The 23,443-nt window shown below is 42.6% G+C and overlaps 1 protein-coding gene across 4 annotated transcripts in view; it reads right to left on the bottom strand.

The window, feature by feature from the left end:
• The window catches only part of SMOC2 (SPARC related modular calcium binding 2), a 122,345-nt gene extending 116,510 nt beyond the window's left edge, over positions 1-5,835 (bottom strand). For all 4 annotated transcript variants that reach the window (XM_032443588.2, XM_015858014.3, XM_032443587.2 and 1 more), the window contains exon 1: positions 5,348-5,835. In XM_032443588.2, coding sequence (XP_032299479.1) covers positions 5,348-5,422 — 75 coding nt within the window. In that variant the 5' untranslated portion in view covers positions 5,423-5,835. The remainder of the gene's footprint in view (positions 1-5,347) is intronic.
• Positions 5,836-23,443: the final 17,608 nt, after the last annotated feature.

A 23,443-nucleotide genomic window follows, 5' to 3' on the forward strand; every position in this document is an offset into this window, starting at 1 on the left:
GTTTGATCCTGAAGTAAACAAGCAGATGTGGAAAGCTCTGGGTCCTTAGCAAAATCTAACCCCACTACACAGCTTCCCAAAGATAGCAGGAATTTGTTCAGATAAAAATGCCACTCCCGAACCAAACTCAGACCTCCATTTGCTGCTCAAAAATAGGTCTTTGATCTCCAACCTTTCTTACTCAGTTTGTTAACTTTCAGGCGCCTCTGCACTTCCTGGTCTCAGGCCCGACAGGAAATGGAAGTACCAAAATACCGTGAAAATGGCTGCCGCCTGTGGTAAGTCTGGTCTGGCTGAAGAAGTGGAAATGCTAGCAAAGTCCTGAGAGAGCCAGATCTTGAAAAGTCTTGTAGCCTGATTTCCAAACCAACAGAGTTTGGATAGGTTTTGGATAGCAGCTAAACCTACAGGGGCTTCTCAAAGCAAACCAAACCCAAAGCTTTCAAGGAATAATCATTGCTGTTCTTCAAGGTATTCAGTGGGCAACAGTGGAAGAATGAAAATTTCACAACTGGCCAAGCATGTGTGATTTACCTCTTACGTTTCCTTTGTCCTGCTCTTCCTTCCCTACTGACAGCCATTTCCACTCTTTGCTTCTAGCTTTAAAATCTTCCAGGTGTGAGGTTGATTTGCCATCTCCATTATATATTCAATATAATAAGGTAAAGTTTATGTTGGCTGCATGCAGAAATATCATTTTTAACAGCTGATCAAAGGTTTTACTGACTCTTTCAATAATAAATCCTCACAGGTTTTGGGTTTGTTTCTTTAATAAGAAATGTCTTGAGAGAGAATTTATAGCAAGGAGGCATTGTTGAAAGTGCTTTATTTTCAGAGCTGATGTACCCTTGGTTGTACCAGTGCCCATTTGCAGTAACAATGCTATTAGGATCTGGAGCCACTTACAGTCTTATTTACGGTCTTGGTTTTTGAGTCAAAATTAGAGTAATTTTTCCAAATGTTTGGGTTTGCAGGCGCCATCCAAAGGGGTCCTTAACTTGGAAAGCTTTGATTGTGTTTAGCTTCCCTTTTACTGAACTACCTTAGTGGTTCATCCTATACTGGTGAGTGTTGTGGAAGCTATCCAGGGAATTAAATACTATTGAATACTCACAAAGTATGTGCCAGAGGAGAAAAAGAAAATAATTATTCCCTGAAATATTCAGTCTCTGAACTTCTAACAGGCAGAGGTGTTCATTTCGAGAAGTGATTTCAAGCAAACTTTCTTCCTTCGTAAGGTCTAAGATCAATATTATATAGAGAAAGACACGTGGTTCAGCGAGGCTTTGAAAGCATAACATTAAATAGTTTGTGGTAAGTTACAAGTCATCAAGATTTTAAAATAAGAAACACTTGTGTCCCATTGTTTGTACAAGCGCATGCACACACACAACACTGTAACAGAGATAAAAGCTAAACTGATGGTTCCAAAAACAGCAAAACAATGCCAAACTAAGTGTGGAGATAAGCGTGGTGATCTTAAACTTATACTTTCTTCAAAACACTGTATTTCAAAACAAAAGTACCTATAACCTCACATATTACACTGATGCAATATGCCAATAAGGCTCAGCTATCCCCAGTTTTCTACACCCAGAAAGAAGAGGTGTGTATCATAAAGCAGCATCAAAAAAGCATTCCAACAGTGCACTACAAGAATTCCAGACTATTACCTGCCTTTCCATAAACAAGGTAGAAGTGAAGATATTTTGTGGAAGAATGTTTTACATTATTATTTGACACAAGGGGAGCTAAAAACAGGAGCAGCCAAATTGGCTACAGTCCCTCCAAATCTCACACTTTCTTATGAGACAACTCCCAGTCTACCTTCCCAAAACGAAAGCCATTGTTCTGTTGCCAATGTTTGTTTATTTGAAGTAATAAGTAGAATACTAAATAATGCTCCCCTCCCGCCATCCATCCCTGTGGCTCAGTTAGTAATTCAGAACTGGAATATCATGTTTCCCCCAACTGTGCCTATTTCTGCAATATGCTTCTACACAGGAGACAAGTCCAGAAGCAACTTTAGCAAAGAGTAATTTTTGACCGCAAGAGGCCAAGATTGCTACAAGTTTCAAGTAGCTTTGGGCTATGTCTAAGCCAGTGAACCCACAAATACTTCAAAATTCTCAGACCCTGGTGCATATCTTGGCTTCCCCAAAACAATTCAGCTCTTCCTTCATGCCTCTACTTCGCTCTGGCACACAGATGGTGACCTAAGCATGTTCTATCTGAGTTCACAGTTTGGTCAGAGAGGAACAAGTCATTCACTCATTTTAGATGTAGCCATGAGGACCTGAGGACCATATTCTAGACTGACTGATGCAACTACCTGCTAGCTACTTAGATATATCCATCTGCCAAACACCGACCTGATGGCTATTATCGAAGTTGTAGGGAGCTATATGCTCATCGCTCTCTGTGAACCTGCATTCACACATGACCTTTTTTTCCTTCATGAGGGAAATCTAATACAAAAAATTATTCGTAATTAAACAAGGATACAGCTCTAATATACTTGCTCTACTCCTGGAACTAGCACGGACATCAAGCTAAAACAGCTCAGAAAGTTGTTTTGCCAAATTAAAAACATAAGGACAGGTGCTGGTGCCCTCCCTGCCCAGCCATCACCCAGTTTGTCTCTCAGAACCCAGGGCTGTAGGCCATAATAAATAAATAAATGAGATTCATACAGACAGCTTCTGAAAGAATGACACTGATGCCAGGAGCATCATTAAAGTAACTCTTGCTAGAGGAAACATGAACTGTACTATCACAAGGTTGCTACGGTTCATCTTATGGCAGATTTACCACTGTGGTTAAGGAAATTGTGCCTCTGCTGTTACTGCCACCACCTGGCAAGCCACATATCCCTCACAGAGTGCTATCGCTGGGGATAGGCACAACCTTCCCTATAATCATCCTGCAGTTTTCATGAAACTCTCATCCAGACAGAGTGGACAAGACATGGGGAAGTGTTCTGTCCCTATGGCATCTGGTTATTTTTCTTTCTAATTCTTCCAACCACAAATAAGGGGTGGAAACTTAATCTGATGCACAGAAAAGTAGTTCTCTATCATTAAATAAGGGCACAGCAGGTGAAAAGGAAGTCATACATTTCCCTGTTGTTCCTACATGGCCTGGGTTTGGTTTTCGTTATAACTGTGCAGATCTCACTCACGAGTATCTGAGAAATGTGTGGGAAGCCTGTGAGCTATAAGCAAAATGACTGTGGGAGTGAAGAATGATTTAGTGATGGTACTTGTTGCTGTTACAGCGTTGTTGGTTTGGTTTTGTTTAAACAGGGAAGTACACACATGGCAGAAAGTAAACCTGCCTCGTGCCACCAGAACTCAAAGTTTAGTCTTGCAAGAAGTGCCGAGTATGTGTGCATGAGCGTGTATGTACTGTTTTCTTACTGCGTGTGTCTGTTGGCTCATTACTCGTTTTATGGAAGGATTCATAACATACGCTGCTACTTGTATGAGCTGGCCATCTCTGTAACAAGAGCACAGCCAGCAGGAAGATCAGCATGGGCTCACTATAGCCCAACACCAACGTGTCCTGCTCTTCCTATGTTTGGCTTTTGCTCAGATTGAAAGCTTAAAGCCTCTAGCATCAATGCCTCTTTGGTAGCAGGGGGTTGGGGATTCCACCAGTACTCACTTCTCTGATCATGGTTCATAAAGACGCGCACTACTGTAAGGTGCAGAAATGAGTGATGCACACTCTGGCTGGGCGAGAGGGGGAACGGAGAGGATGTAGACAACTCTGCATCAGCTGACATCAAACGCATCCACACGAGCTGATGCCATTTAATTTTTAAAGGGTTTTCCTAAGTGCCCTCAGCCAGATTTTTATTCCTCCAGCTTTAAGGAGTCAGACAGCCACCCACTGAACAACAGTTAACATTCATCAGAGCCTTACAGACACACATGGAGAGGCTCTGGTGTCATTTCACTCAGGGATCATTAATAAGTGATGTAACAGCCACCATCACTCCTATTTTACATTTGGACAAATTCAGTATTTCTAGTTCACTTCTGGACTACTATTCAGAACTTTTAAAAGGCATTTTAGTAATAACATAACATGTAGTCTCTTTCAAACTTCTTTTACACGTTTGTGGAAGTGAACTTGGAATTGAATTACAGCGTTACCCTGTTAACTGGAATAAGGTACCACCTGAGGGCCCATGGGTGCCTCAAATGAGGTGCTTTAAAAGCGAGAGAGAAAAAAAAAATCACTGCGCTTTCTCTGTCCCTCAGCTGGAAATGTCACACGCTCTAAAATCCACAGAGCAAACTCATTCCTTCCAGATTTGCGACTGTCAGATTCTAATCTCCAAATCATTTCAAAACAGGGGAAAAAAAAAAAAAAAGAGAGAGAGAGAGAGAGAGAGAAAGAAAGAAAGAAAAAAAAAAAAAAAAAAAAAAAGCAGTCCACCAAGATGAGAAGGCAAAACTTCCTCCGAAGAATTTCAGGTATGAACAGCTCAGCCTGCCCCCCTCTCACACACCTCCCACCCCCCCCCCACACACACAACTTCTCCTTGAGCTTTCTCTGTCCGCCCCCTCCCCACTGAAAAGAAAGATAAAAAGAAAGCAGCTCTCAGGATTTTACAGAAGGTTGTTTTTTTGTTTTTTTTCTGAAAGACTGAGACAAAAATAGGGTTTATTTCACTTTGCAACTGCCTGTGACTTCAGCATAATAAACTCCAAGGGGCACAGCCTTCACCAAAACACTTAGAAAACAGCTTCCAAGGGATACTCCTTGCCCGTTATGTTTACTCAAGCACTTGTTTAAAAACATTTAAGGAAAATGTTTTTATTTCTACAGATTGCATTAATTATAGCTTTGCAAACACTGCGAGCCCTACAAGAAGGCTGCACTGAACTATTAGCTGCAAACCTCAGGTCTTGGCTGGAGAAGTGGTTATGGCTTATTTAGCAAGCCTAATGAATTGGCTCACCCATCTCCACGCAGAGTTCCATGTTTAGCATCATGGAGTCTGGAATAGCCAACGAGGGCTGTTTCGAGCCGCTTTATAAGCAAAAATAAAATGAAATCGGTCAACCAAAGGCGGTCCGCAAGCAGACCTCATTGCAGCGCTCTTCCCCTCTGGGGAAAGAGAAGCGGCACCACGGGCATAAACTTTGGCCCGAAACTCTGCGGAGACCCACAGGAAACTTCCACTGGGCTCCCAAGGGCCGCGCTCCCCTGGCAGAAGCGCGGTGCCCGCTGCAAGAAGGGACGGCCGGGCGGGGCGGGTGGGTCCCTCCGTGCCGGGGCAGCGGCGGCCGCCGGCTCAGGTGCGCCCCGTTGCCGGAGCGGCGGTCAGCCTTACCGTGAGTGCGGAGAGCTTCTGGGCCGGCACAGCGGGGAGCAGCTCGGGCAGCAGCAGCAGTAGCGGCACCCACATCCTGGGGCGGCGGCGGGCAGCAGCTCCGGGAAGCGAAGGAGGGGGACTCTCCCCGGGATGTCGCTCCCCCCGACGCCCGCTCTCCGGCTGGGAGGTCCCAGCTCAGGTCCTTTCCTAGTTTTTAGCCCCCACCCCGGGCGCGCAGCCGGCAGTTTTCCCCCTCTCCGCGTCTGCCGGGCAGGGAGCAGCAGCTCGGAGATGCTCCCTACCTCCTCCTCCCCCGAGGCTCCGCGTCTCCGGGCCGCCCTTTCTCCCCTCCGGCCGCGTCTACCCAGCAGCGGGGGAAGAGGAGGTAAAGTTGGAGGGGTGTGTGTTGGGGGGAAAGCTGGACCCTCCCACACCTCCCCACCGCTGTCCGCCGCCTGCGAGGGGAAGGCACTGCCGCTGCGGCGGGGCTGGCGGTGTGCGACCACGCCGAAACGCCCGTTCCCTTTTCCTCTTATCCTCCCCCTGCCCAGCCCGGCCTCCGCTTTCTCCTCCCAGACCTCGCGGGTTAACCCTCCCCGATGCTCCGGGGGGGCGCCAGCTTGTCCCCCCTCTACCTCAGTGGGGCTCGTTCTCCCCCGCCTCCTCCTGCAGCACCACGCACAAATCCGAGCAGCGCTGGCCGGGGGGCTGAGCCCCGACCCCTGCCCGGGACACCCGGTAGCGGAGCCCGTGGGAGGGCGCGGGGCCGCCGGGGGTGACACACGCACACGCGCTCGCACACGCACTTGCACACACGGAGGGCAGCGGGCGCTGCTCGCACGGAGCGGAACACCCCGAGGAGCTGCAGGTTGCTCCGCATGCAGTCTGCGCCAGGTGAAATCTCCCTCCTGGCAAGTTTTGCGCTTTTCTCCCTTGTCTTTCGGAAGCACGTAGAGAGATTTTCTTATTTCTTCACTTTGACTTCCCCTGACTTCCTGAAACAAAGCGATTTTACTGCATTTTTGTCAATGAAGGAGTCGCCCGCTCCTCCCCTGGGACCCGCAGCTCTCTGCCAGCCTGCAGCGATCCGCGTGGCTCAGTGGTTCTTTATTCTTCGGGTGCGTTCATCTTTGGGAAGATACAAAGTAGTGCACACGCAGCACACGAGTGGCATTGCCCCCAGGAGTCCAGATCTGACCTCGCTGGCCAGTCATAACTCCTGGGGATGGAGCAGCAGCCTCATGCACGGTGAACCAAGGCAGAGAGAAGTGGAGATCAACTGAAGACAGATTTCCGTGCCCTGCTTGCAATAGACACAGCTGGCTGGACCTCCATCAGCCTCCCTCTAGCAGCACCTCGCAAATGCTAGCAGGGATAGCAGATTGCCATTTGCTGCAGTAAGCAGAGCAGGATCTTTTTTTTCCAGCTGTTTCCTCTCAGCTGGGAGGTGGTAAAACCATGTGATATTGTTTCTGTCAGAACTAGGAGTGTTTATCCTTGTGACCATGCTTCCAGACATCCATGCTTGTGTTCCCTCTAGCTAGGCCCTGTCCTAGAGTCACACAGAATCACAGAACCCTAGGAGCTGGAAGAGACCTCTGGAGATCACATAGTCCAAACCCCTGCTAAAGCAGGTTCCCTACAGTAGCAAAGGAAAGTGTCCAGTTGAGTTTTAAATACCTTCAGAGGAGACTCCACGACCTTTCTTAGCCACCAGTTATAGTGCTCCATCACTCCCACAGTAAAGAAGTTCTTCTTTGTGTTACCTCTTTATTACATCAGTTATCCTTCATGTGGACCTAGTTCCACTCTCCTATAATCAAGCCTCTCATTCCTATTGTCTAGTCAATGAACTCATTGTCATTGCAGCCCTCTTCTTTCTCCACCAACCTGTCTTAGTCTGTCTCCCTGTCCCATTCCAGGCCTTCTCATTGCCACACAGCCCTGCAGCCCCGTGGCTACTTTCCCATCTGTCTACATGCTTTGTAGCTTGCTAATCCCATTGCCATTTCACCATCAGCTCAGTGTTCTGAGCACTGGTGCCATTCAGCTGGGCAAATGCAATACACAGCAGATTAAAATAATAAATAGAATAATAGAATAAAAACTCATTGCTTAAATATAGATTATTAATTTGTCTACTGTCATTTTCCTGGCTTATTTCTCAAAAGAGATTTGACTGTTCTACCTACAATTTCTTCTTACCTTTCTTTGCCTCCCATCCCATAAGACATGAGCCTAAAGAAAATATTTTTAAATGAAAATGTGAGCCCAAGTGATAAAAATACTGACAAAGACTAAGCAAATGAAAATAGTAAAAGGCAAAGTGATTGTAACGAGCAGAGCTACCAGTCACCACCATGGTGCTAAGAAGACTATCTGCCTTCAAGAACTTACAGTCTGATTAGATAAGAGTGTAATAAGGGAAAGAAATGTTATTCCTTGTTATAGGTGGGGGAAGGACTATGAGAGGGTCATGTCACAATTCTTCACATGTTCATCTCTCATTTAAGAAGTGGGCAAATTTCCAGGAGGTCCCCTTTGCACAGATGGCACTGAAGGAAAACTTTGTTTTTCCTTTCTTGCTCCAGTTTGAGTAGTGGTTTTATCCAGAGAGCACAGCCCTCTCCCACAGCCTGATGTGTTCTGAGTCACGTCATGGTCAATTTTGAACTAGCCACTTCCTCATCCATGCTAGGACAGTGTCCAGACTTGATCTGTGTTGCACTGAAAGAATTAGTAGGCAAAACCTTGGAATTGTATGTAAGCTTTCTGAGGTCCTGTGTGGGTTCTTACACAATGAGACCCACATCTTCTCCTTTGCCCCAAGTCTTTCCAGAGCTGTGAACTCAGGAAGTTCTAGAAAGCAGTTCAAGTTGCTTAAATGATTGAGTCTAACCGAGTAATCCTGTACAGTTTAACAGCAACAGATCTAAATATACACAAAATAGTGCAGTGCATTGGAACATGACAACTTCCCTTTCCTATCTTTAATCAGGTCAGAAAAAGGAAAAGGAAATTATATCTCGTCTGTAGAGTTGTTCAGGCAGCTTTAAAATCCCACAGACATTTGGCCATTCTGTATTAAATTCATCAGGATCATTCCAATAAGAATGCTGGAAATTCAAACTGAGAAGGGAAGAATTGTCTGACTCCTAGGTATCAAGTCTACAGAAAGTAAATCCTCTTTTAAGTTTCAGTGCAGTGCTTATGCACAGGGATGGACTGCCAGGTCCAAAAAGAGCTGTGTTGTTTGGCTGAGGTATGTAAGGATTCAGGAGTCTGCTTCTCATTGCAGGATCAGCTGGTTGGCAGAAGATAATACCATTTGTAGGAAGAAATTCTTTCTCTCCTATGGTTTTCTGACACTCACTTTGAAAGAATTAGTAGTCAAAACCTTGGAATATTAATGGAGAATATTCTTGTAATACTTAAAGAATATACAGGCACTTATATAAAGAAGCACAGAACAATTATTTATGTGTTGTATGTCTAGGAAGTAACTTTCCCTCTTAGGTTTCTACACTGTTGAGCATCACGAACTGACAGAGACTGACAGGATCAGAGGAAGAACAGACAAAAAATATTTTTAAAGGGAGCAAACAATACTTAAAAATATATAATATTATCAGTATAGCTCCTTATAAACAGCAGTAATAAATCAAAACCAAATTACATCTACAGAAAGACTTCTGTGGCTCTAACATGGATATGAATGAAAAGACCAGATGGCAACACCAGACTTTAGCCCGACCATACCTGTGGCATTACACTATATTCACAGTGCTATTCACAGTACTTGACATATGACTGTTAAAAAAAAATGCTTAATTCAAAGAAATAATGAAATTCTTTTCTGCCTTATTTATTTGTGGGTAATACAGAAGATGATATCTGAGAGATAAGTAGGAGTTTGCAAGTTTCTTAATTAAAAACAAAAACAAAAATGACTTATTCATTTTATTTCTTTTTTCTTAAGTAGAAAGTGGTCTTTGTAAACTTCTCCAGTGTGCAGTTTGTTTTAACACAGCCATGAGCAAACAGCTGATGACTGAGCCATGCTCTGTGCCACATGAAATGTAGAGTGGAATTTTTGAAAGTGTTTATAGGAACCAGGAGCTGAGATCCTGTTTTGGAGAGCTAGAAAGGTGAGCCAAATCCTAGTCCCAAAACACCGAGGCCCACATATTATTTGACAATTAAAAATAAAGCCATCAAACCAGCCATTTAGAAAGGGGACAGAATGTAGAAATAAAGCAAAAGTCATGACTGCTTAGGAGGAACAGACCCACGCATAACTGGTTTTCCTTGGGAAACACAGATAGCTTTGATAAATGTCACCCTTGGGTAAGATCTTCCAGTGTTAGCATGTTGCATTTCTCATGATTAAAGATTATGATTTGGAGTTTTATCACGCTTTAATGAACAATCAGCATGATGGAAAGGACTTAATCCTTCAGGCCAATGACAACAACACCACACACACGCAGCTCTGCATCTTGTAGGGTGAGAGTTAGAACATTCTCCATCTGTCAGAGCCACAGATCAGTTGGTTGTTGTAATGTAGGGAGAGGCATTGTTACTGACTCACTCACCTTATATTAAACCATCCTTCATGGTTTTGTGGCCCCTTCCACCCAGATGTAGACCTTGGAATAGTGCAATTGGGATTAGGAGCAAACCCTGAAAAACCAGCCCACTCCTCTGTTACATGAACGCTTGGGATGACAAAAATGATGTGAGTACTGATAGAGGGACGAAAGTAAAGAAAAATAAATAGCCTTTTGGAAATGTTGCTGACAAACTTAGTCTGCTCTCTGATCATCTGGAAACAAAGACTGGACTCTGTATGATTCTCAAAGCCATGGAAACAAACCACAGCTTGGAGACAGCCAGTGGGAGGAGCCCAGTCTGGGGAAAGATGTATTTATCCCTAGTGCTAGATTTACTAGATTTACACCAACGCTGAAAATCTTGCAAAAAAACAGTTGGCTATTACATGACGTGAAATATTGACTGTAAGTTGCTTTTCTTAGTGCTAAGCAGAGTAGCTGAAGCAACACAGGGTGACAGAGAAAATCAGAATAGAAAATAACATTAAAATGTTTTAAGTCATAAAATATCTTTGAAATCATTGGGCACACGAGTAAAGCTTGTGGTGCCAGGCCAGCCTCCTGTGGGCACAAGGTGTTTGTGAAGGTGTTTGGCTTGGTGCTCACCGCACCGAGCAGCCTCAGCCCAGGAGCCAAAGCCTAAATGGGCCTGGTGCCAGAACCACACCGTCATCACTAGCCACTAGCAGAGAGCAGCCCAGGACAGGAGGCAGGCGAAGCCACCTGAGAGAACTGGGAAAGCTTCCTTTGGCCTTCTTGCATCCTCCTATCTGTACAGAAACACAGGCTTTAGTCTCCAGGGATGCTAGGGTGGAAACTTGATCAAAGACTAATGCTTTTTAGAAAGATAGGAAGTAGAAAGCAAAGAGGCAGAGGCTGGTTGCTCCTCTGCCCATCTGCCCCTCTTTCCTACCCCTTGGTTGCCTTGAGAGGGCAGGCAGAGGGGCAGGCACTTCTGGTGAGAGAGGCATTATCAGCACACTGTGCTCAGTGCAAGGGTGGCCATCCTTCACCTAACATGGAGCTTGGAGTGTCTTGAGAGAGTCATCTCTGACAAGATCAGAGAATCTTAGTTAAGCCTTCAAGAAAAATACTCCAATTTGTCAAAAAATACTGGTTTGTTTGTTTGTTTTGTTTAGTTTTTTAATGATTTTAATTGGCTGTTTTTTTTCCCCAGCTGGTAAAAACAGGTATATCTCCACAGACAGCATGGCAGCAGTGAGCGTGGCTCCATTTCTGCTTTTAACCAGCTCGTTCCTTGTGGATTTACTCAGTATTGCAGAGGCTGTGGTTTTCACGGGCTTCCCATTTGCCACAGCAAAAGCTACTGGCTGCACCTCCTACCACCAGTTTTGTTACTTTTGCTGACTACTAAACTAATTAACAATCACACATTTTGGAGAACATGTTGGTAAGAGCCAAGGTCGCTTCAAAATCCTTTAAAAATCCTGTAGCGTAATGTCAAGAACTCAGCTGGGCATGTGTTGCTTTACCACTTTAGAGAAAGGACAATATTATTTTTTTGTTTTAAAGCAAGGCAAAAAGCAGAACGTTTTATGGGTTTTGGCAGACTGATCTTTGTTGCTAGCGTTTCCCCTTAGGCTGAATTAGTGGTAAGCTGCTGGCTGCCTGTATCTCTGAGGCACATGGAAGCAAAGCATAAAGGAGGTGGCAAAGAGACAAATTTACAGCAAGCACTAAGTAGAAAGACATCATGAACAACTGAAGAAGGGCTGTCTGCTTAGACAAACTACCTGCCCAGGGTTTTTCAGTGTGGGGCTGATGTGAGGCAAAAAGTTCATTTCTCAGAGCTGAAGAAACCTTTTCTTTCTCGCTGTGGTTTTAAATCTCTGACAGGCTCCATAAACATTAATCTATAAGGTGTTTAAAATGTTGTGCCTTAGCAGAGATCTGTGCGGGTTCTGTGGTTTGTATTTATTTCTGCGGAGTGACTGTGGAATGAGAAGAAAGATTCTTGCTTTTGAAGTGTAAACACTGGCTCACTTGAGAGACAGAGATATGAATTACACTAAATATTTAGTAAATGATTGGTTTCAACTGGGAGAATAAAGTACTTTGCATTGGAAGAGATACAGAAAAAGAGCAGGAAAAAAAATCCAGTTTCATAACTATTTTTCCAAGAAAGAATGTGAAACACTATCTGTAACTGGCACCTTGTAACCTTTAGGTCATATGGCTTTTCCTGAGTTCATGACAACAGCTGATCAAAAATTCTTGTGCGAAATATGACTTTGCAAGTGATTCTGTCAGAAAACAGCCAGTATTCAAAAGCTGTGTTCTTCATAGAGGCATTTCAGATGCAACATCATCTTCCTTGGGAAAGACTTTTTGGGCTGAAATGTGCTTCTGTTGAAAATCAGGTAAAGTTCTGCATCTGAAACTAGCAAAAAAAAAAAAAAAAAAAAAAAAAAAGGCTGCTTTTTGAGCACAGGAGAGCCTGCTTCCAGTTCCTGCTTTGCCTGACTGAAACTGAGCTCTGCCACCTTCCGTCCTAATAACCAGTTTACTGAACTGTCCTGAAGCAGCTCTGATGGATGAGCATAGGACAGAGAGAGCTTTTGGCAGCCAATGGTGCCAGGACTGGGGAAATATTTATGCCAGGTGAAATGTCCCAAGCAGCTGGCTAATGTGGAGGCTTGATTTCTCAGGCAGAGCTTTTTTTCTGGTATTCTATCTCAACAACAACAACAACAAAAGCCTTGCAGTGGTGTTGGCAAAAACCACTTGTGTTGCCAGGATGTGTCATTTCATCCTTGGAAGCAGTGCACTGCTTGGAGTTGCACCACTCCTCTGGGGATTATTGATATAAAAATTCCAGCACAGACGTACTTATAAACTCTTCCTTGCGTATACCTGTGAAAAGAAAGGAAGGAAAAAAGGAAAGGAAGGGAAGAAGGAAAGGAAAGGAAGAAGGAAAGGAGGAAAGAAGGGAAGGAAAGGGAAGGGAAGGGAAGGGAAGGGAAGGGAAGGGAAGGGAAGGGAAGGGAAGGGAAGGGAAGGGAAGGGAAGGGAAGGGAAGGGAAGGGAAGGGAAGGGAAGGGAAGGGAAGGGAAGGGAAGGGAAGGGAAGGAGGGAGGGAGGGAGGGAGGGAAGAGTATTTGAGAACATTTGACATTAACAGTTTTTGTTTTTTGCACATTTTTACAGAATCAGTAAATATAAGTTGGCTAATTTCTGTGCCTAAGCAAATATTCTAGTGTACTTGTTGGACTGGGGCTGACAGTAGGTTAGAGAAGAAAAGCAAACAAACAACAGTGTTACTTGTCTTTGAGATTTGTTGGTGACCAGCCCTATTAACTGAAAAAAAAAAGAAAAAAAGAAAAAAAGAAAAAAAAAAAAAAAAAAAAGAAGTGTTGCCTGATTCCAGTAAATTGTATTGACTTCAATTACGATCCTCTCGTGGATCTGAGAAAATTTGGCCAAAAATATTATCACTGCTCTTTTGCTTACAGGTTTTGCATGTTTCATATGGAGATATCTAACTAAATATCAGATAGCTGATCAGCTGCCACCATGGCAGTCAGCACAGATCCCAAGACCAGACTTGGAGTGATTTATCTCAGCAAGGCAAATCATAGGAAAAAAAAATGCAACAGAAAGCAGGTCTGCCTTTCCAAGGGGCATTACAATATGTCTGGACTCTGCAAATGTCCCCTGAGCAGCTTGCCTCCAGTGGAGTGCCTGAAAAACTATGTTTGTCCCATTGTTTGGTACATCACTGCCTAATCCACAAAATTAGGATAGCTCCAGAAAGCAGGTTTATGCATACAGCCAGGCAGTGCCTAGGAACATCAGCACTTCTTGAGCCACTGTTTGTGCGCTGCTATGAAGCTGTTCCTGTTTTCCTCCTACACAGCTATGAGATATTGCCTTTTCTCTACTGTGCCTTCCTCTAGTGGGGAGGCAGGATTCGGCTTTTCTCTCCACGACGCCTCACTACTACAGGTGCCACTACAAATATTATATTAGCTCATTTTCAGAAACCCAAAGAGTGAAAGAATTTTAAGTACAGCTGAACAGTGCTTTACAAATGCCAGGAAAGGTATGCCCAGCCTGGAACTGAGCTTAGTTGTCCCAGCTGGCAGGAATGAGGATAGACCTTTTCTCTCTCAAAGATGAAATTTGTATGTCTGCCAACTCCCTGCAATTACAAGCCCCAAAGAGGGTCTACTCCAGCGTAACTAGAGATCTATGGACTTTGGCATTTCATGTATCAATTACCACTTAGTGCTATATCACCAGGCCAAGATGGGAATTTCCTTTGTGGGGAGACCTCTTTTATTAATAAAAGACAAATCACGTTCGTTCTCCAACATCAAGCTCAGCTGGCTCATTTATTTTCTGTCCCCCAACACATAACTCCAGTTGAATGCTCCTGGGGAGTATCCAGTCTCTCTTGCTGGTCTCTTTGCTCTCATTTAATTCTGCCTTCAATACACACGGATTTTATTTTTTTTTTCTCAGTGCAGCTAATTCCCATTCCAAAAAAATAAAGACTGTTTCTGAATAGCCTGCTAAGGTTGCTGTGGGCTAAATCAAGCAAGGATCAGTCTTCTGGGCTTTTTCATGCTTGTCCATAAGCAGCAGAGTCATGTCATACCCACAGCATGTGGAAGTGAGATTTCGGGCTCCTGATTCCTGACTATTTATTGCTGGTAAATTTGCAAAAATATATTTCTAGAAAGAAAAAAAAAGAAAAGAAAAAAAGGAAAACCTGCCAACAAGTTGTTCTGCTCTCATCTGACTAACCAACATTGAATGCTGTCTTGTCTTACTGTAGGTGGCAACTAAAATAGCTTTCATCTGGAATGTCACTGATACAGATGTGCTAGTTGTGTCATTGGGTATTACAGGAGAACTTGGTCTTCCACAGGCTCTTAGAGACTGCTCATATAATGCAGATAATTACTGCTCCTCATTCATCCACCTCTTTTCATTCCTGCCACTGCCATGTACGGATCCACTGGTGGAAGACAAGTTTTCCCCTTCCTATACATGAAATGTTATCATGGAAGACTAGGAGAGAGGAAAATTATGAGGAGCATTTTCTCAGAATTCTTATGGTCCTCAGGAGGAGCCCCTGACTCTTGTGCTGGAGTTTTGCCTCTTCAGAGGTTCACACAGTATTGTTGGAGCAGTGAGTGCTGCAGAAACTAGGAATACGTTTCATTTTATACCTGATGGGTGGAAATGCTATGGAATAAAGAATTTCTGCAGGTTGTAGGAGGAAGAGATACATCACGTGTTAGAAAGCAAGCTGGTTGCCCCAATCCCTGTCTACTCAGGGGCCTTCGTTCAGCACTTGTTCTTTAACTCTTCTCTCAGCATGAAGCTAAAAGAGAGCAAAATTATGAAACCAGTAAAAGAGAACTGAGTCAGAGCAGAGGTTCTTTCTCCAGATATTGCCACTGGCAAGACACTGAAGCTGTTCAATGAGCAGCAGAACTTGTTTGCTTCTAGCCTGTTCTGCAGCTGAAGTACCCCATGGCTGTGATCTCCAACCACAGCTGTCCCTGCTGTCAGTACATTCACCACAGGTCTCACCTCTTTACTGTATCTGGTGTCTGCTGAGGCAGTTGAACTCCAGCCACATCTCTTTTGTGCCTCCCTTTGAACTTCTCTTGAGTACCTGTCTGGTGACATGATGTCCTAAAAGGACCACAATCACTTCAAGCCTGTAGCTTTCAGTCTGTTTGGGCTGGAGTTAGCCATCAGGGCTCGGAAGAGAATGAAAGGACTGAGAAATACAGTGGTAGTAGATAAATCTTGTTCCCATATGAGCAGCCTAAAGAATTGTATTCACATAAGCCATAAGTATGGAGAAACAGTCTTAATGTGTTTGCCACTTGCCAGTTAGAAACCTCTCTGTGCAGTGATTTACAGTTTGTTGCTAACCACACTCTCATTGAGACTCAACATTATTTCACACCAGAAGGTTTTTGCAGATTTTGAAAACATTTGGTTTTAGTCTGATGGGACTTCTGAATCTTTCAGGGGGTTACTTGCTTTGGGTTTTGTTCCGTAAGTTTAGAATTACAAGCTGTATCCCTTCCCTTAACCTCCTTCACCGCTTGTTCTCATTATTTATGAAAATATGGATATTATTTTCCATGCTTATAAACGTTTTTCTTTTTATGTACTGTAATCAGAAAGGATTTATCTGGCATTTGAGGAGTCAGCCTAGGTGGGGTCTGGGGCTCTGTTTGTACTGGAGCCTGAGGTCCACAGCTAATTTCGAACAGTTGAAAATTAGAAGGAAAGTGCAGCTAAAGTTTCAGTTGGTTTGTTTTTTGAAGCAATCATAGATAGGCTCAAAACCCTGGTATGGTAAAGCTTCTTCCTTGACTGCTCAGAGCATTCAGCTCTGAGCTCACTGACAGCTCAGAGTTTTGTTAACTGGTAGCTTCAGTGTCTGTCCATGATGTTACCACTGTGGATTTGCCCAGGAAAAAAGAAGCTATGGAAAGTTTATGTTAACAGCCTAGAATGTGGCAGGATATAGAGCTATGAGCATCTGTATAATGCTGTTTGAGTTATGCATTGCAAATCAAGATAATTTGTACCTTTATGGGGTCTTGTTAGGATATGACTGTATACCAAAATGGTAACGTTTGGCGAAATGCTATTACCCTTTGACTGCTAAGCCCTGATCACACAACCCCTAAGCCAAAATTATGTCACAAGAAAATAAGAAATGGACATTTTCTAGAGGTTGAAGCTAAACACTGAATATAAAAAGAAGGAAGCTTTCTTTCAGGAATTTTCATCACTATTTTCATCCTTGGATGAAGTACTTTCATGCTACTACTTTGACACATAGAAGAGTATCACTTTTTAACATGCTTGTGACCCAGTCTATCACTTGCGATAATCCACAACAAAGCTTCTCCTAGCAAGAGCTGGCAAAATATAACAATTATTCTCAGCAGCATAAGCTTATATTTTCTATAAAGTACATTTCATGTTAAGTGATAAAACTAAAAAATATAAGTGTTTTGAAATGACTTCTGTTGTTGTTGTTTCAAACCAAGAATCCCCCAGGAAATTTCAGTGGAGTTGAAAAATTCCCAGTAAAATGTTTGATTTGGTCAAAAAGCCTCTTCAAGATTAGATGAAAGTATTTCAAGCAGTTCTACTGGAGACTCCAGATTGTGTCTTTAATCCAATAAAAACTCCATTTAATGAAAGCCATCTGCAAGTCATATCATTGTTACTCCTCACCCCATTCTTACTGCTGCTTGAAGCATCTTTCTTCTGGCAATTTGTGTCAGTGGCCACTGGTTTCCAGCAGAAGCCTGTAAGTTAAAGCACCAGTCCATCAAGTAAGATGTTCTGGCTCTTACAGCCTCTCACATCTCCTGCTGCATGGCTAAGCCAGTAGTGATCACTCTGCAGCTCATTTTGCCCATCTAATAAGAGGATAGTATATCTGCCTGCCAGGTGTGTTGTAGGAACACAGCACTTAATGTTTGCAAAGAGCTGCTGTGGTGCTTTAATAGAAATCTTGCAGAAGGGTGGTGTTTCATAATGAAGTTACAGCAGATACTCATGTAACCATACTCAATATTCTTCTAGCCCAAAATGTTTTACTCAGAATGCAGTGAAATTAAATGCTGGCTTGAGAAATCTCAGTCTTTGTTCCCACCCCTGTGCTATGTCTCACAGCCTTCTTGTTTGTGCTAGGATCTGTTGATGGGACCACACTGTACTTATCAGTACATTGACCTAAAAGAGAAACGATGTTGGTCAGGCGAGACTTCATTTTGGCTAGATAAGTTTCCTGCTCTGGTTTCAGCATCTCCCAGAAAAACTTTGTAGAGGCACAGCTGACAGGGCAGTGAATTGCAGTATGCAGACATGGACAAGCAGATGAGATGGGCAGGAGTCCTTAAACTGATGTCACCAGCAAACCACATAACTAAACTGTATCTCAAACAAGCCCCCTCTCTGTTTTAAGTAAGTGATTCACAGTAGTAGATCCCTCCACACTAAGAAAATGACAGATTGCAAAAAATGCATGAAAGATGGGAGAGAGGAATTGTAGTGATGCCCTCTGCAGAGCAGAGGACCCAGAGACACTGAGAGCAAATGACTCACTAAAAGCGGACCAGACAGTAGTTAGAGAGCAAATCTAATTACAGCTGTCCTCTATCTCAATTAGAAAAGCCCATTTTTCTTCCTATCCTGCAGTCTCCATTTGAGAGAGCTTTCCAACTATTTTCACTCTTTCTACATCTAAAATGTACCTTTGACACAGTTCTGATTGAAATTTCCTTCGACTGAGGTATCCTAGTGAGGACTGGCAAGCAACCTGTAATTCTACAAAGATCAGGGGGTTGTGTATGGCACAAGAGTTCGGAAACAAAACCAGGGCAGTTTGCTTGGAAAGTAATTCTTTTTTTTTTTTTTTTTTTTTTTTTTGCATGCACTTGAAGTCCCACAAGGAAAAGAAGGAGCGTTTGAAATAATGATCTCCATATATGTTGCCACTACTATAAAACACTCCCGTTAAAAACAAACTGTGAGAACTGTTTGGAGTAGACTCCTGGTGAGAACGTCATTATTGCGGCAGTCTTGTGAAGGGAGCTTCAGATGTGTCCCTGAGGGTCTCTCTGGGTGAGTGGGGATCTGAGCTGCGTGCCTGGCTGTCACTGTACTTTTTAAAGCTGTTCCTCCAAACATTCAGAAGAAATTATTCAGTTGCCGCATAACTAAAGGGACGAATCTTATCTTTCCATTTCCCACGTTGCTTTATTTTGTTTGTTTGTTTGTTTCCCTTCTGAATAATTCTATTTTAGAATCTATATTTTAGATTTTCTTTAAATTCAGCTAGATGCCCGTATTCCTGAAGAGGTGACCCTAAGGTCACTTCTGTGTGTTTTTGTGTTTATGCACAGTTGTCTCTGGAAACAGAGAAGGACTGGCATGACAGCAGCACAAGGCAATTCTCTTTTTCCTTTATCTCATCTCCCAAAAGAAGAAAAACAAATTAGAGAGACAAATATCAAATTCTTCACCATCATTACAAAACATCGTTGAGCAAAAGGTGTGCCTCTTCTTGAAAAGGGAGAGTGTTTTCCTCCTGACATCAGTATGACAGCTTAACTACCCCATGCATTTGTGATTTGCTTTGGAATCTTATTTTCACACACGCGGAACTAGAAACTGAAACAGCTTAATGGTGAAAGGAAACCTGTCACAGATGTAAGTGGCAGAACAAAAGGTTGTGAGTTTCCTCTCTGCCACCACAGACCTCTGCATCGACAACTTTTTTTCAGAGCAAACTAGGAAAGAAAAATTCCTGAAAGTGAATTTTTGTCTTATCAAGTGTGATAACATCTGACAAACTGTACAGACTTCCCCATCTCCCTTCCCCTCTCTTTTGCAAAGGTTGGGGCTAGGCCAACGACAGAGTAACAGGTCATTGACCTATTAGCCTCTGTGATCATTTTACCTCAGGCCCTGAATGATGTCTGCAGACAGGTCCATTGGGAAAGAGAGCCAATAAGGTCACCACCTCCCCACTTCCTTTTCACTGCTATCTCTGCAGCAGCAACTTCTCCAGGCTGGTGAGCTTCTCTCACTTATCCATGAGTAATTGATGTGTTGAAAGTTAAGCATGTGCTTAAGTGCTTTGCTGGAGTGGGGCCAGCACATTCAGCACCTGGGAAGGTCTAGTCCTGGGCAAAGGAGGGTCCAGGACAGAGCAGTTCTCTGTGTCTTCCAATGGAGCTGCTGAGGACAGGACAGTTCCACAGGCTTGAAGACCCCTGTTCTACTTGGGTTTCTGCCTGCCAGTCCAGCCCAACTTGGGGAGCTGTATGCTACCTGTAAGACACCTGCAGAAATCCAAACCGTTTTAGAATATAAAATGATGATAGCTATTTCCTCTCTGATTTCCTAAAGAAACGAGTATGCATACTTTTTCCTTTAACATCTCAGAGTAAAAAGATAAATAATGGTACAGTCCTGTTCTAGACAGCAGGGAGAATAATGGCCTGAGAGGGATGAGCTTTGGGGTTAGTGAGGTTATACCTATCCAGTGTCCTGTAAGAATTGTATATAGGCTGTGTGGAACTACACAGCAAGCATAGGAAAAAAACCCAGAGGAACACTGCAAAAAGGACTCCATACAGCCCCTTATAAAAGGTGTGATTTCTGCCTAAAATCATGGCTGTAGAATGGCTAAGCAAGTAGTCAAACCAATAACCTATAGTCAGAGTTGACTTTTCAATTATGGAAACTGATATGCAATACAAAACCCTGCTGTTTCTGGAAGAAAGAAGAAAAACTGGGCAGTCTAGTACTTAATGCTTTCTTTTATTGTTCCTTCTTAGGGAGGATAGTTTTGCCCTCTTCACAGCTTATATGTAGGATCTCCACAGAAGTGCAACCTCCACAGATACTGCAAATGGTAACTGAAGCATCTCAGAGGAGGAGCTTTGTCAGTTTCAAGGGAGAGCATGGTGATTTTTTATGCCTCTGCTGTTTCATATGGAGCAGTGTGTTAAAAACACCCTTCTTGATATAGCCAACAGTAGCATCACAGTGTTTAAATATACTTATCTGGAAGGCCAAGAGCAAAATTTTGGAGACCCCGGAAGATTTCAGGAGCTCCTGAAGACACCAGTGCAATCCAAAATCCATTACTGTGCTCCGAAAGCATCTGTGCAACATTATCTGTACCAAGCAACTGGGATTCACTCAGACTGTTTGTCTGTCAGAAGACTATTTTCCATTGGTTTTCCCATTTCTGTGTTTTGCTGAGGCCAAAGCATGTCTGAAGTAAAACAACCTGCAGTTGTTGATTTTACCTTTAATTGTGGATGCACCGAAATAAGCTACTATTTCACTTCAAACTGAGGCAGAAATGGAAGCAAACACAGTAGTGTGATTTTTTAATTTACTTTAAAATTCCTTAACTATTTGAATAAGCCAGGTTCAGCCTCTGGTTTCATGGCTTGGATCCAATGGAGACAGAGCTCTAAGGTAGGTACAGATTTGATCCAAAGTCCATGGAAGTCAGTGGCAGCACTTGCACCATGGAGTATATTGGATCAGGTTGCATACCTATAAATATGAAGATTCACTTGAAGTTTAAGTATAGAAATTACTGCAAAGTTAGTAGATGCAAAAAGGTGAAACTTTATAATTGTTGCATGAAATATTAACAGGAACCTGTATTATTGAAAGTAATACTTTTCCTTTTTTTTCCCCCTTTTTTCCCTACTGCATTGTGCTACTCTGCAGAGCACACATGGCACACACTGCTGTGATTATGTGTCTTAAGCCTCTGGTACCACTCACTGACTGATAAAGAGGTCAGAGGGGGAGTCAGGGTGATGATAGTAGAGAGAAATGTTCCAGAAGTAGTCTTACAAAGGGCTGTGAACTGTGGAAATTCACTCTCTCACTGTCACCAGCTATTAGCAGGACCATTAATAACACAGTGTCCAATGTATAGGTGCATTAGCTGATGTCTTGCTCTAGTAATGGACCGTCTACATGAAGGAGAGATGCAAACTTGCTTCTTTCCTTCAATTTGATTTGCAGGGGGGGAAAAAAAAAAGAAAGAAAAGAAAAGAAAAAAAAAAAAAAAGAGAGAGAGATATCTCTAACACACTTTCCTGTATCAATCATGCCTGAGAGATTTTTTAACTGCTATGCAGCAGTCTTCCATACTGCTCTACCCAGGGATTTTAACAATTCTGCTTTCAAAGCTAACATGCCAAAGGTTCCCTATTTAGGAATTTGTAAATGCTCACTATTGGGTTACTTTGGTTCAAAACTGAGTCATCTGATATCATTTTCACGCTCAAGTGGATGATTTGTCCCCCTGAAGAAACTGTATAAGAAGTTGCACTCATGCACATAGGGGACGCTTCCCAACACGATGGTGATATTTCACTTTAAGAACTACAAACAGGCTAACTTCAAGCTTCAAAGCAGAACACCTGCTTTAGAAATCTTAGAGCTTAAATCTTGTGAACTGACAACACTAAAAGAGTTTAGAATGTAAAACGTCTGTCAAATTCCAGTGAACCTTCAACATACATTTTATTATCATAGTCATTCTTTCCGTGGATGGCTTTTAAAAGGTTACAATGAGAAGTATGCTTCTCTTAAAAGCCACTTGAATGGAAAGAAAACAGCCATTTAGCCTCTTGAATGAAAAGGATTTATGAAAATTGGAACGATGCGATGATATAATCCAAAATTGCAGTTAAAATACAGAGATGTTTGTTTATTTGTGTGTCTAATGAACTGAACTGAAAATCAGTTATTTTAGAGGTTATGATGTTCCTGTTTCTTTTGCACATATTCTAGTGCTGACAACCTAAGTTAAAGCATGAATCTCAAATGAAATATCTGAGGAGAAACTGCATTTCTGTGAGTAGTTAAAATGAAATTTTGTTCTCTGTGGGCCTATATAAATCCATGAATCTGTTTAAGATTCTGAAAGATCAGAATTGGAAAAATAATCCAAGAATTTTCTATAACTTCAAGGAAACATACATGTGTATGCTACTGTCTATTATCATTCAGTGCTTCAGTCTTCCTTTAAATATTGAAGATATCATATTTCAGTGGCACCAACGCCCAGAGCAAAGGAATTAGTCAGCTGGCTGAATATTCTCCCTGAAACCTATTACAAAAAATGCATGTGTGATAATTCTTGTATGAAATGCTTTCCTGTTTATCAAGCACAGACAGCAGAAATGATAGCATACAGTGCCACAACTCTGTTAGAGACAAGCTCAAATTCTGCAGGAAGGCAATTGGAATAAATGGAATAAAAAATCTGAAGTATATTCGAGGGAAAGTATCAGTGTGAAAACTTTGATTTATTTGTGTGTGTGTGTGTGTATTAATGAAGACTTTGATGATGTTCATAGCAACTTTATGTCTTGAATTGTTAGCAAGTATTTCAAAACACTTGAGTGGCAAAGGAAGCAACAGAATCTTTTTTTTTCTGAGCCCTCCCACCCTGCATATGCATGCATGCCTGGGGCACATGTGCAAACCTTACTGTCACTGTAATTTCAATATATTATACACACTGCGAATACCAAGTTCAGCCCTGTCAGAGGCATGGGGTTGGTGCACATTCTTAACCTCTCTCTGCAGCTGTCCTCACAAAGCAAGTACTTCTCTTTGAGATCTTTCTTTGGCTTTCACAATGCACTGCTGTACTACTGGAAATAGTTTTGTTTGAGAGGTGTCTGAGTGATGCCAATGAGAAATCTGGGAAGACTCAGGCATCTACAGAGATGGCCCTGGTGAATGAGAATTTGTGTTTTAGGACAGTTGAAAAATCAAAAAAGTCTTATGAAATTTATGGAGAATACATGAACGTAACCAGAATAAGCTGAGATGAGAGGAAGTGTAGGATGGAAATCAGAAGAAAAAAGGAAGATGATGGGATGAATGCAAACATGCCAAAACCATGAAGATGTAAGTAGAAACAGTAAACCGTGCT

The sequence above is a fragment of the Coturnix japonica genome, chromosome 3 (assembly GCF_054131305.1).
Source record: "Coturnix japonica strain WE chromosome 3, WE-NBRP24, whole genome shotgun sequence".
Lineage (NCBI taxonomy): Eukaryota > Metazoa > Chordata > Aves > Galliformes > Phasianidae > Coturnix > Coturnix japonica.